This window comes from Triticum aestivum, chromosome 6A (genome assembly GCF_018294505.1).
Source record: "Triticum aestivum cultivar Chinese Spring chromosome 6A, IWGSC CS RefSeq v2.1, whole genome shotgun sequence".
Classification (NCBI taxonomy): Eukaryota; Viridiplantae; Streptophyta; class Magnoliopsida; order Poales; family Poaceae; genus Triticum; species Triticum aestivum.
In genome coordinates this window covers 26218391-26230987 of record NC_057809.1, presented here as the reverse complement: position 1 = coordinate 26230987, position 12597 = coordinate 26218391, and the positions used below count along the sequence as shown (strand labels likewise).

At 47.8% G+C, this 12597-nt stretch overlaps 1 protein-coding gene across 1 annotated transcript; it reads right to left on the bottom strand.

Annotated features, from left to right (window-relative positions):
- Positions 1–1596: 1596 nt before the first annotated feature.
- LOC123131769 (acylamino-acid-releasing enzyme 2) lies at positions 1597–8306 on the bottom strand. The gene is made up of 19 exons (XM_044551446.1): positions 8038–8306; positions 6301–7225; positions 5541–5733; positions 5118–5427; positions 4808–5029; positions 4464–4706; positions 4261–4338; positions 4035–4173; positions 3817–3968; positions 3656–3738; positions 3438–3562; positions 3265–3343; positions 3006–3174; positions 2837–2897; positions 2639–2761; positions 2356–2553; positions 2179–2247; positions 1977–2053; positions 1597–1889 (listed from the first exon to the last, which is right to left on the bottom strand). The coding sequence occupies exons 3-19, from the start codon at positions 5689–5691 to the stop codon at positions 1820–1822; spliced, it is 2349 nt and encodes a 782-aa protein (XP_044407381.1). The 5' UTR covers positions 5692–5733; positions 6301–7225; positions 8038–8306; the 3' UTR covers positions 1597–1819.
- Between the last annotated feature and the right edge of the window lie 4291 nt (positions 8307–12597).

Below are 12597 nucleotides of genomic sequence, written 5' to 3'. Positions count from 1 at the left end.
CGAGGAGGTCGAGGTCGTGCGCGCCTCCCTGACCGATGACGAGCGCTCCCTCCCCCAGTACGCCGCCGGCAATCACGCGGCTTGGGCGGCATACTTCCAGCGCCGCCAGCAGCAGCGCCTGGCCCCCACCAACGGCGCGCCGGTGGTCGGCGGCGTGAAGAACAGCGAGGGGCGCCACCTGTGGTGGGGCGTCCCCGGCCGCACGCTGGATGGCGTGCTGGCGTACCTCGACGGCGGCAACAACCCGCCGTTGACCTATCCTGCGACGGGGGCCGCCCCGTCGCAACACCGACGTGCATGGGCGCCAAGGAGGTTCGCCTCCTCCTCGTCTTCCTCCTCTGGCTCATCTTCCCACTCCTCCGGTTCTCCGGCGCTTCTCGGCGTCAAGGCCGAGCCTGCGGCGGAGACGCCAATCGGTCGGCACACTCGCAGTGTCGGCATCGTCATCAACGAGGGCGGCCGGCGCGCCTCCTCCTCGTCGGCTCCTCCACGCTTCGTCAAGCCGGAGATGGAACCGGGGCTGGCGCCGGTGAAGACGAAGCCGGGGCTGGCGCCGGTGAAGGCGGAGTTCGACGACGACGACGCGGCCCTAGAATGGGCGCGCCATGACTCCATTGCGATGGAGAAGGCGCGCCGGGAGAAGGAGAAGGAGCGCCAACGCGCTGCCCTGCGCCGCTTCGAGGAGCGCCGACGCGGTCGCGATGAAGATGGGGTCGTCGTCTTATGCGACAGCGACGACGACGCGCCGCCGCCAGTCCGCCATGGCGACGCCGGACAGGGGTCCAGTAGGGGCGCCCGCGTCAAGGAGGAGAAGGCCGACGATGATGATGGCGGCGACGGCTTCAACCCCTTTCTTTTTTAGATTAGGTTAATGTAATGAAAATGCGCGAATTTCATCGAAATTTGCCATGTTTGGCCGAAATTTAACTAATTTTTATCATAACTTCGCCGAACGGTCCTTTCTTTTTTAATACGCGCCTGCGGGCGGCCCTGGGGGCCGACGGCCGGGGACCGACTCGCCCCCAGGGCCATTTTTTGCGCCGGCTCACCTCCAGGCGGCGCTTTTAGACGCCCCCTGAGGGGCCAACGGCTGGAGATACTCTTACTGGCTGATTTTGGGCTGCCAACACATCTTCCTTGTGGAGGGACTTGGCCCAACAGTTTAAAATCCCACAGACAGTCCTCAAACTCAGGGGGAGTTCTAGGGTAGCCGGGAGATGGCCCGGGCACAACCAACTCTGCCTCAAACCTCACCACAAACCCAGTTTTTCCTCTCTCTTCTCTTCCTTCTCTCTCCTCTATCCATTGGACAATGGACATACATTTGATAGATATGGTTGGATGACCGGTGCACGCCCGACTGGACGTGTTTGTGAGCATTTGATGGTCTGTGTTGAAGATGCACCTTATAAGTTAGTATACTGATGTCCTCAGTCAGCTGGGCTTAAATTGAAAACACCGTCGGTTTTTGAAAAAGATCTTCTAACGTTAATTGGTTTGTTCACAAACAGAATTCAGTCTCACCTTTTCCTAGGCTGCGTCGACCAAGATAGACTGATGTTGGGCGCGTTGCGTACGGTCACTTGTTGAGAAGTGTGATAGTCACTGACTTGCTGGTCAGCGATGTGTTACTATTAATGCATACTGTACTTGGAAACAAGTCCAGATTATCACTCTCTTTAGGCTCATTATTTAGGAGAAATATTTGTTACTATTGTCGATTCTCAAATGCTTTGATCGCCTCACAAAGGAAAAATATTTCTTCAAAAAACCTTTGAAGTTATCTGGCTATGTTGAGGAAGCCCTCGAAATCTCTGGCTCAGATCAGTTTCAGATATTTCTTGAACCAGACTCCCATGTTGAGGAAGCTCTCAAAATCCGACCGCGGTCTGCAAACCAAATTAACCCGAACCAAGGTGAAACGACGATGACAAGAATCCCAAAATGAGAGGGGGAATCAGTTCAGTCTGGCTTACATATCGATTTCGTGCGTATCCTCTGGGAACATGATGGTTTTGACCTCGCCTCCTCTCTCTCTCAGAGCCCTTGCATACTGAAGTGACCAGTAGTAACATGGAAATAAGGTATGCCCACAAGAGTGTTTCATATTTGTTGACAAGTTTGTTAGACAGATGTAACATGCTAGAAATATATGTCAAGAGCAATAGATGCGCGTACCTGTAGGCCATTGGAAGCGGGTACCCGGAGATCTGCTCCTCCAAGAAGCATAAGCAAAGGCGCTTTCACCTGCAGAATCAGAATCGATCGAGTTTACCCTAACATGTTTTTAACCGTGTCTTGTTGCTCCAGTTCCGACAACTACAACTACAGGGCAGGAAGGAAGGATGGGCATACTTTTGAAATATGGGCAATCGGTGATTTCTGGTGGAAGATTTGAAGGTGGTCAGGTGAAGGTGATTCAGAGGCGAGACGCCTCGCTTGAGTCCCGCAGGCCACGGCGTAGCACCAATCTGGGATGTCTGTGGTGCCAATCATCAGTGACAGGTTACAGACCGGGTTTCGAGCCGCCGCCACAGCAAATCTCTCAGGAGCCTGGAGAAAAAGTGAAAAATTAAGTAGAAGAAGAGAGAAAAAAAATCCAAGCATCAGGCAGTATCATGGTTGCTAGGATGATCACCTGGCCGATTAAATGGGTTGTCAAGAAGCCGCCGTGCGAGATCCCGACAACTGCTACTTTGGATGCATCCACCAGCCCTTCCTTGATCACGTGGTCTAGTGCTGCAAGACAATCTTGGACATCCTGTTCATAAATTTATTTGATTTTGTTAACAATGAGAGAGGACAAGCATCAACAACACAATTGGAGAGTACCCACCTGAGATCCAACCTTCCCAGGGAGTGATTGCAAAGCCTCCTCTCCGTAACCCAGGGTACCTCTTTTTCATGTATACAAAAGCATGAGTAAGATGATGATGATGATGGCACACTAACACCCATTGGTCATTATTTATCAGAATTGCAGAGAATTTCAAGATAAAACTTACCTATAATTTGCAATAAGCAGGTTAAACCCAAGTGACACAAGAAACGCCGACGATTTCGAATAGCTTGATACAGATGTTGAGTGTGGGCCACCATGAAGGATTAAAACAGTTGGTTTCTGTGAACTATCCTCGCAGGACACAAAGATGGCCTCAAATGGAAGCCGACCACCTGAGGATAGGAAAAGGTACATATAATCTAGTGAAGGATTGGTATGATATATAATAGCTCACAACATTTGTTTACATGCTGAAGCAATACCGTCAGAGAGTTCATCAGAGGGGTTAGGGACCGGGACTCTGAGTATGCTCAACTTGTGATGAGATAACAAAGCCTTTATCTGCGGCACGCGAAAAAAGGCAATGAATATTTGAGTGAATTATTGAGCAAAGAAAATGTTTCTACTTAGAAATTTACAGCAGTCGGCAAGGAACCTTGTTACTGGCTGCTGTCAACGGGCTCGTAACTTCGTCCCAGACCCATGCGCGTGTACCATGATCCTCTGTTGACGCTCGACGGCCATACCTGATTTGAGGAGGGTCGATGGGACTGCTCGACACTAGCACGGTCAGAAGAGAGGCATATATTGTTAGCACTAAACTAAGAAGATTATATGCATAAGCACACTGCCTCTGATTGCAAGTAGGATTACCAGAGAGGACATTGTTGCCATTTATTGCAAGGGCGCTCCATGAGTAACCTGAGTCTTCTGGACTTATTCTGGTTACTTCCCCACTGCCAAATGAAACCAAAAAAAAAAACATATGAAAAGTGATCCTTTAAGGTGCATGCTAGCAACTTCTATTTATTTACCTTAACACATCTATTGACAGTATCACTTCAGTACTTCTCCAAGCAGATGTTAATACCATCGTGCGATGATCAGAAAACCAAGGATCAGACAGCATGGATGAGCAGTATAGACCAGGAAAACATCCATCTTGAGGGCACATTACAACAGGAACCTGGCATAATAAATGGTTCAGAGCGCAGATCACAGTGGGATAAGCAGATTATATATATGGCCATACCACATCGGTCACGCTGAGTTGTTGCTCTGCTTTCCAATCAGAAGGCCAGTCGATTCGATGCAGCGAATCTGTGGCATTATGTGCTCCACTATCAACTGCACGTTTTGAAGACAGAAACACCAGGAGTTTTCCATCCTTGCTGTCGACAAAAAACATGAGCTATTCAGTGGAACGTATCGGCTTGAAATCCTTCAATAAGGTGCAAGAGTATTCATACAAAGCATACCTGAACCGTGGAAATAAAGCGCTGCTTATGCTTGGGGTTAAGTTGGTTGCTACTGAAGCAGATACTGACTCACTACCACTGGAAGAACCAAAGCGATGTATCATATTACATACATAACAGTTAAGGGTTACTTTCTCCTTCCATTTGAACAAAACAGTAGTACGCAGGTGCTCTAAAAATTCAGAGTTACAGCATGAGCTCACCCAACAGACGCGTTATCGGCATCTGGTTCTTCTTCAAAAGGGGAATGAATTGCATACAGAGAACATGGCCTGTTAGAACAGTACTTGATGCCGAGTTTTCTAGCGGTGCCCTGAAATCCGTTGTGTTCTAACCATCCCACGAACACCAAAAGCTTTCGATGGCCACTTGAAGACGGCGGAGCCCAAACAACTTGACCAGCACTCATTGGTTTTGTAACTCCTCTAGCGGCACGTACTTCTCCACTGCACACACCAAAGCACATCAATTAATCAATACATGCTTGGTTTAGTAAGCCATGCTGTTGCATTAAGGATTGGCAATGAAGGTGTGCTAAGAGAGAGACCTATCAATATCAAGAACAAACAACGAGGGTCTCCCCTTTCTGGAGTAAGTTTCACCCCAGTCCTCTTCCCAATCCCCTTGTCCTCTCCAACTATTACAGTCTTCCTCAGAAGAGCCTTCTTTTCTGTATCCGGCATCATCGAAAGCCGGTTTTGGTTGAGGTGGCTGTTCGGCGATGTACGCTATGGAGGTCTCTTCATGGTTCCAGGAAATCCCTTGAAACCTGCAGTATACCGACAACATAATGTCATATGTTACATATATATAGGGGTGAAGAGGCTGGAAATGCAGACTTTATGCTGCGCATTTACCACTCATCGGTATAAAGTGGACCATGGATAGCCTGACCAACATGTATCTCTTTCTCCACATGTGATTGGTTAACAATCTGAAGTGTCGTACGTGAGCCTTTCTCCCCGTTCCGCACCACGAGAAGCTTTGACCCCGAACGGGATGGAACGACAGCCGACACTCCGGTCATTTCAATAGGGAAAGGAGACCAATGACACTCGAGAGGCATGGTTCCACGTGTCACAATATGAGAATGCAAAATATATTTCCTCTTGTTGTTCGCTAGCAGGTCCGGCTGACTAATGGAAAACATCGCTGTGGATCTGTCTTCTGCAATAATGAAGTGAGTAACATTTTAATTAGACCAGCTTTGATATAGCTCCTGATCAAGAAGAACTAGATGATGATTGTGAACGAGGTACAGATAGAAATATCAGTCCTACCATTGTTGGTTTTGAAAAGCCAAGCACTTTCAATGCTTGGGACATTGGTGAATTCTAGCAGTAACTTAGACTGCGAAGCATATTCTTCAGATGACATTACATCCATTCCCAACGGATTTTCTTTCTTCAAAGCAGACCGTGAGGCTTGCATGTCTGACAATAGGGAGACAGTGTATACTGGGCTAACCTGAATCTGCAGTGAGGCAAATATGTTTGGCATGCCAAGATCAAGTATATTTTCTTGCTGATTGCGCTGACGAAAGAAAAATGAGAACCCTCACTCGAAACATCAGGATGCATATGGTTAATTAGGGATGCAAACACGTCGGCCAGGCGGGCCCATTGACCCGTTCTAGAAAATTGCTCATCAAAAATTCAAAATTCGGTATACAATCAAACTAGGATGGATTTTAAACCAAGTGAGATCGCTGGACTTGCACACACCACTCAATTAAATATCATCTCAACTCTTGCGTGATTCAAGTTCCTAGTGCAGCCACCTGGAAAACCTGGATGCACTAAGATCCTGAGCTGCTAATATATTTTTCAGACACAAACAGTAGCTTCACTTGTTCTTCAGCCTTCACTAATTTCATCGACAGTCAACACTTAACCCGTTCACAAAAGTACCACCACTGCCCATGAACCCAAAAGAATTCAAGAGAAAATACGCTGGATAATCTGATGAGGAGGACACTGGAAGTAGTTTTCATACCTAGGTACCTCAAAACACTGGATTAAGGAAAAAGGATCTGCTTACCTAGTGGTTCTGCTGCTTTTGCAGTGGAGTAGCAATGGCAGGTCCAAGCAAGACTCCCAGCCGGTGAGCTCTAGAATGCCATCAGTTCCTTGGAAAGATACCTCTCATCCCATGTTACCAGATCGCCTTTGAGATAACAACCTGGCAGCAATCATTTGGTCAGATGGCACCAAGCCCTGTTTCCTTCTTTTTTTGTCAGCATGTCACCAAAGTCTTCAAAAGTATAAGCTAGGAAAATAAAAGGAATCTTGATCATGCATTGCGTTGCATACCACCACAGGCAATGAGACAAAGGGAATCAAAAGATAAGGTTAGCTTCAGATGTGCATACACCACTCATGAGTCATGACACCACCGAACAGCAGCATCTTGTTGTCATTTTCTCTCTACTTTGTTCTCTTGTCATTTTCTTTACATTAGCAGTGCAATTTACGATAGCGTAATCATGTCATTTTGCTAAATACTGAGAACCAGATGATCCCCTGATGTCACCCAACCCCTACCAATCCCTTTCCCACAAATCCCCACCGATCCCTGCATCTTAATTTGACTTGTTCGGTTACTTCACAGGGAATCAAGCAACACAGGATGAATCAAACAAGGCATTGCCCGACTAGAAACAAATAGCAAGCAACATCATGGTTTTCTTTTTTTACAAAAAGGAAGCAACATCACTGTACATGCTAAAATTCAGTACATATAAAATATGCAATCTTTAGGACAGCAAGAACCAACTTAAATTCAGTATAGCTAAAATAGGTTGTCTTATCTAAACGATGCCGTTGTTGATGAGCTTCTTAGATGATGGCGTCGAGGGCGTCACATTCTCCCTTGGGTACAAGCAGTTTGACCTCCTGCATGATCAAACTCTGCTTATAGTAATCCAGAGATGTGATCCGTAGCGGTTGCCACCAAGCTAGCGCTACTGCAACAATAAAATTTCTTCATCAATTTCATTGACTTCGTCAGTTAGAAAGGGAAAGCTAAAAGAGTGCATTGCACATGCTCAAATTCTGTTCACATGTTTAATTATGCCTGCAAGCTAGTCTTATACTCCTATCTAATGCATCCAGTTTAGACTTGCAGCCTTCTAGGAAAGGGAAGCAACAAAAATGATTACTCTGAATTGCCTGCACGGTAAACTGAAGGGTGCGGAATATATAGCAGTTCAGATGTTGATGCATCACTAATCATACAAAAACCAGCTCAAGTGACAAAATACAACTCGCAAGATTGAGTATTTAAAATTCACAGAAACTCTGCTATATGCCACAGCCAGTTCACCCATCAAAAAGGCGCATTTCCTGTCGATGGGAATTCAGATGCAAAAAAGCTTGTGCTGGAGCTCTGAAACTAAACAAGAAACACCTAAAAAACTAGAGTGGCTATACATCTCAGCTTCCTGTTGACCACACTACAATATCTGGTTAAAACACCGGAGGTGGCACATCCATATCTCTTTGGAATTGAGTTACTGGGGAAATGCCATCAGGCAAGTACACTTGCACGGTGACAGCTGAAGCACACCGCATTCTTGTACAGGAAAAATCCCCGCCAATCCAACCAGCTCGCCGCCCAGGTCTGTAATTGGAGAACTCGAAGCACAACCCAGAACTGTGTTCGATTGGTCCAGGAATCAAGAACCGTGTGGACCAATATCCCCAAACCCACTCCACAAATTCATAAAGTGTGAGAGGGGAAGGAAGATAAGGGAATGGTAGGGGTGTCGGGTCTTACGGACAAGAAGGTCGCCATCCGGAGATGGTGTCGCGCTGCCGGTGTGGAGCTTGCACCGGTCGCCGCAGTCTCCTCCTGGTAGCTGCCGCCTGCCGCGCAAGAGCATCTCCGGGCTGGCGCTAATCGACCTTGGGGGGCAATGGCAGTGAGGCGGCAAGCACTCTGGCCGGCGGAGGGGCGGGGTAACGCCCGAAATCGGCGGCAACGGGCGGCGCCGCCCCGAGCTTCCGCGGGGGTCGCAACGGTCGTCTCGAGCAGGAAAGGTTGGCGACGGCGCTGGGGACGGCCGACGGAGTGGCGGTGGCGGCGGCGGCGTCTTTTTTAAGAGAGAATTTCTTATTTGGTTCTTTCTTAAAATTTGCTTCTCTTTTTGTTTTTAAAATATATTTTTCCTTTTTTGACTCGTAAATTTTGTTTTGTTTCCTCCATGATACTTATGTCAGTTTTGACCACCAACACCGTGAAGTGCTACATGAAAGGTTGTTTTTATCCCTGCTTTAGCTCATTGGTAGAAAAAAAAATTCCAACCTATCTTCTCTCTCAACTATGGTGTGGTAGTTGTACGAGGAAAACGGTGGAGGTGCGAGGCTCAGAGAGTGATGGTGCGATATATCGGCGTGCAAGACCGATGCTGTTGTTGCGGATTGACGGCGGATAGCGATCTGTGCAGCGCAGCATCCGGCGGCCATGGAGGAAAGGTGGAGGAGGGTCATGGCGGGGCAGCGGCCTTGGGCCGTATGGTATCGGCGTCGGGCGGCCATGCAGGGGCCAGGGGCGACGGAGGAGGGCCACAGACCTGCAGCAGCCATAGACGGCCATGATAGTGCAGCGGAAAAGGGTCGTGTGTTCTCGGCCTCGACGGCCATGGTGGCGGAGTGGCGGAGAAGGGTCTTCAAGCTCGTCGTCGTGCATGTTTTTAGCGCTAGGGCATGCAACACGTGTGCTTCCGTGTGCGTGTGTGATGTGCTCTAGTCTGTGTGCTGCCGCGTGTCGTGTCGTGCGTGCGTGCGTGATGTGTGCTTGTGTGTGTTGCAGCTCGCGCTGGGTGCGCATGCTAGCTACTGTTGTATTTTAGTGTGTGTGGGTGTGTGACGTGACAAGACAAGCAGGGGCGGACGCACATTCAGGCGAGTGGGGGCCCAGGACCCCACTCAATTTTTGAGCCTCCCTTTATATGGCCAGTACTAGCCCAGCAAGGCCCCCAGTCAGCCCAGGTCTGGTGCCCCCACTCCCTTGCTAAAGCCCAGGAAACATAAACGCAATGAAGGCAGGCGTGCAGGGGCGATCCCCGATTTTCACTGCTCCAGCTATTAAATTGGAAGGCGAGGCGGCACAGCTGCGTCGATTCTTGCTGGAAATTAATTATACAAACCAAACGAACCGTCGGCTCGACCGCCGCCTGCTGCCACGATCTCCCTCCGTTGCTCCGCAGAGTCCGCCGCGCGCCCCCGCCGGCGGCCGGCCTGCCTATGTAGGTCACGGGAGGCTGGTCACTCCCTTGCTCATCATCCTCATCCTTCATCCTCAACTGGCGAACTCTGAAACTAGGTTTGTTCTTCTTGAGCTGATCCATTCGTGAAAGGATTTTTTTTTTCTTTTTTGGATTTCTGGTTTTGATTCTTGTCAAATCAAATGCAAAAATTCTGTTTGTGCTAGTATAGGACTGCTAATCTTATTAGCCATGTACTTTTTCTAATCAAATTTGATAGGATTAAAATGTGACACACTACAGCAGAGTAGCTAGTATAGAACTGCTAGGTCATTTTCTAGGATTTGAGAATACAGTGCTAGTACTTGTGTGCAGACGTGCAGTGTACTAGCCTGCTAGTACCATGCTTTTTTCTTAACATAGTAGCATGCTTTGTTATAATCAAATTTTCTATGAAATTCAATCTGGGAACCCATTCTGTTGAGACTGGATTTTCTACTCTCGGATTTACTAATACAGAACTAGTACTCGCGTGCTAGCCTGCTGATACTAGCATCCTTTTATCTAAACTCTTTATAGTTAGTATTTCAATGATTTGGCAGGGAAGAAGGAAGATAATGGAGAAGTATTTGATAAAGAAATAAAGAGATAGTAACGCCACCACTCGTTACCATTGTCACTGTTGAGAAATTGCATCATTTCCATAAAATGAAAGATCATCGTGTGGAAATGTAATGGTCTAATACATTGCATCTTTTACATGTTTACCATCTCCATTAGCATTTAAGAAGCTAATCCAAATATGTGTTTCTTCTTTGCAGGTAGCGGCATTTATGTTAGAGACAACATATTCTCTTTTGCAATCTATGTACTATTGAGATATAAACTCTTTTTATAAGGTATGTTCACTTTAGTGATAAACTCACCATGGCTCTGTTGGATGAAGTTTTTTTTTTTAGAACTTGGTTGAAGTATCTTATGACTTATTGAAAACTGCTACTCCCTCATATCCATATTGATTGTGGCTCACTTGACAATTAATATGGATCGAAGAGAGCATTTGTGTATGACATAGTGTGAGGTTTATAAGCCTTTTTGAGTTTTCTTATTGATGAGTGCCCCCAGTCAGTTTTTAGTCTGGGTCCGCCCCTGAAGACAAGCTGCTCACCTGTGTATTCTGGGAGTCGAGTTCTTGACGTAGAGACATCAAGGAGCAGCGCCGAACGCGGACTCTGTCTTGGCGGCCGCTGGCCACGCCGAGGGATCCGAAGATGTGATATATGAACTCGAGCATGATTTGATTCATATCCGTTGCGCGGTGGTAAAATTGTAGATTTTTTTTTCATTTGCTCATGTAGTCAAGATAGAACATATCACATTACCACTGCTTTTGACTTGTAAATAACTTTGCTCCCATAGTACACCAGGGGTAAAACGGTATTTTCACATTAGACTTAACATTGTGAAGTGCCAAAACTGAAGGAAGTGTCATGAAGAGAACAAAATGAAAATTGAGTGTCAAAAGGGGAAAACTATATTTTTGAGGACCAAAAAGGGAAGCAAATTTTAAGAAAGGGACAAATAAGGAATTCTCTCCTTTTTTGTAACTGGATTTGTTAGAGCAACTCTAGCATCTAGCAGACCCCGCATCCGCCCCCGACTCGTAAAATAACCGTCAAAATGCGGATACGGGCTGGAAAACCTGCTCGACCAGACCCCGCATCCTGTCCCGGCCGCAAAAAAATTTGAGGGGCGCGGCAAAATCCCGACCCCAACCCCGGAAAACGCGTGTTTCCCCCCTCGCAGTTGCGGTGCCCTGCATATGAGAAAAGCAGTTGGCGGGAGGGACATTTCAGCCCCGCGCTCTTTTCCCCCTCCTTCCGCCGCCGCCCGCCCTTGCTTCCGCCCGCCCGCCACCGGCGATTCTGGCCATGTCTGCGGGCAGAATCGCGCCGCGGGGCCGCCCCACACCTTCGCACGCCGAGCCGCTGCACCCCCCCCCCGATCCGGCGAGAAGAGCCGCCCCCCTATGCCACCGCCGCCGGGGATCGACCACCGTCAAGCGCGCCCCCTCGTCGCTGCCCGGGATCACCCGCCACCGGTTAGTCCCCTTTTTGTGATTTTTGCGAGCTGTGTAGTTGATTGACGCGCCGATGTGCGTGTAGATGGAGCTGAGCCCGTGCGAGAAGTTCTTGCTCTCTGATTCGCCCGATTCGGACGACTCGGGTGTTGAGACCATGCTTGTGACCTTTCGGCAGCAAACATTAGTCATGGCGCTTGCCGTGAAGGATCATGAAGATGAGCACCGGAAGAGGAGGCGAGGATCGACTGTCGGGCGTCTGTGCATTCCTCGGAATCGCCATCTTGGGAACGAGATGTTGATGCAAGACTATTTCACGGGAATCCTACATATCCTCCGCACCTTTTCCGGAGAAGGTACCGAATGCGCCGATCCCTCTTTGTGAAACTTGTTGAAGCTTGCGAGACAAATTGCCGGTATTTTACTCAAAGAAGGAATGCCGCGGGCTTAAAGGGATTTAGTGCATATCGAAAAATCTCCGCAGCTATGCGGGTGATTGCATATGGCGTTCCGGCTGACTATGCCGATGAGTATCTTAGCATCGGTGAAGATAACACAATTGAGTCTGTGCGTAGATTTGCGAAAGTGATCGTCCGTATCTGGCACCGAATGAAGATGACACAAAGAAATTGATGGCATCTAATGAGAGGAGAGGTTGGCCTGACATGCTAGGTAGCATTGATTGTATGCATTGGAATTGGAAAAATTGCCCCAAGGCTTGGCAAGGAATGTATTGTGGCAAGTCTCGTGATACAACAATTGTGCTAGAGGCCATAGCATCCGAGGATTTATGGATTTGGCATTGCTTTTTTGGTATGCCGGGCACTCTCAATGATATCAATGTTGAAAGGATCGATATGGTTGACTAGAGGGGGGGGGGTGAATAGGCAACTACCAATCTTTAGCTTTTCTTTACCAAATTAAAGTTTGGATCAAAGTAGGTTGTCTAGATGTGCAACTAGGTGAGCAACCTATATGATGCAATAACAACAAGCATACAAGCACACAAGGGAACAAACACTAAAGAGCTTGCAAAAGTAAAGGTAAGAGA

Excerpts from the sequence above, each read along its gene's own strand:
- LOC123131769 (XM_044551446.1), bottom strand. The coding sequence starts at position 5,691 with ATGCAAGCCTCACGGTCTGCTTTGAAGAAAGAAAATCCGTTGGGAATG. Across the intron at positions 3,344-3,437 it reads TGACAGCAGCCAGTAACAAG|ATAAAGGCTTTGTTATCTCA; the intron begins GTTCCTTGCCGA and ends CGCGTGCCGCAG. Across the intron at positions 2,898-3,005 it reads CTGCTTATTGCAAATTATAG|AGGTACCCTGGGTTACGGAG; the intron begins GTAAGTTTTATC and ends TACATGAAAAAG.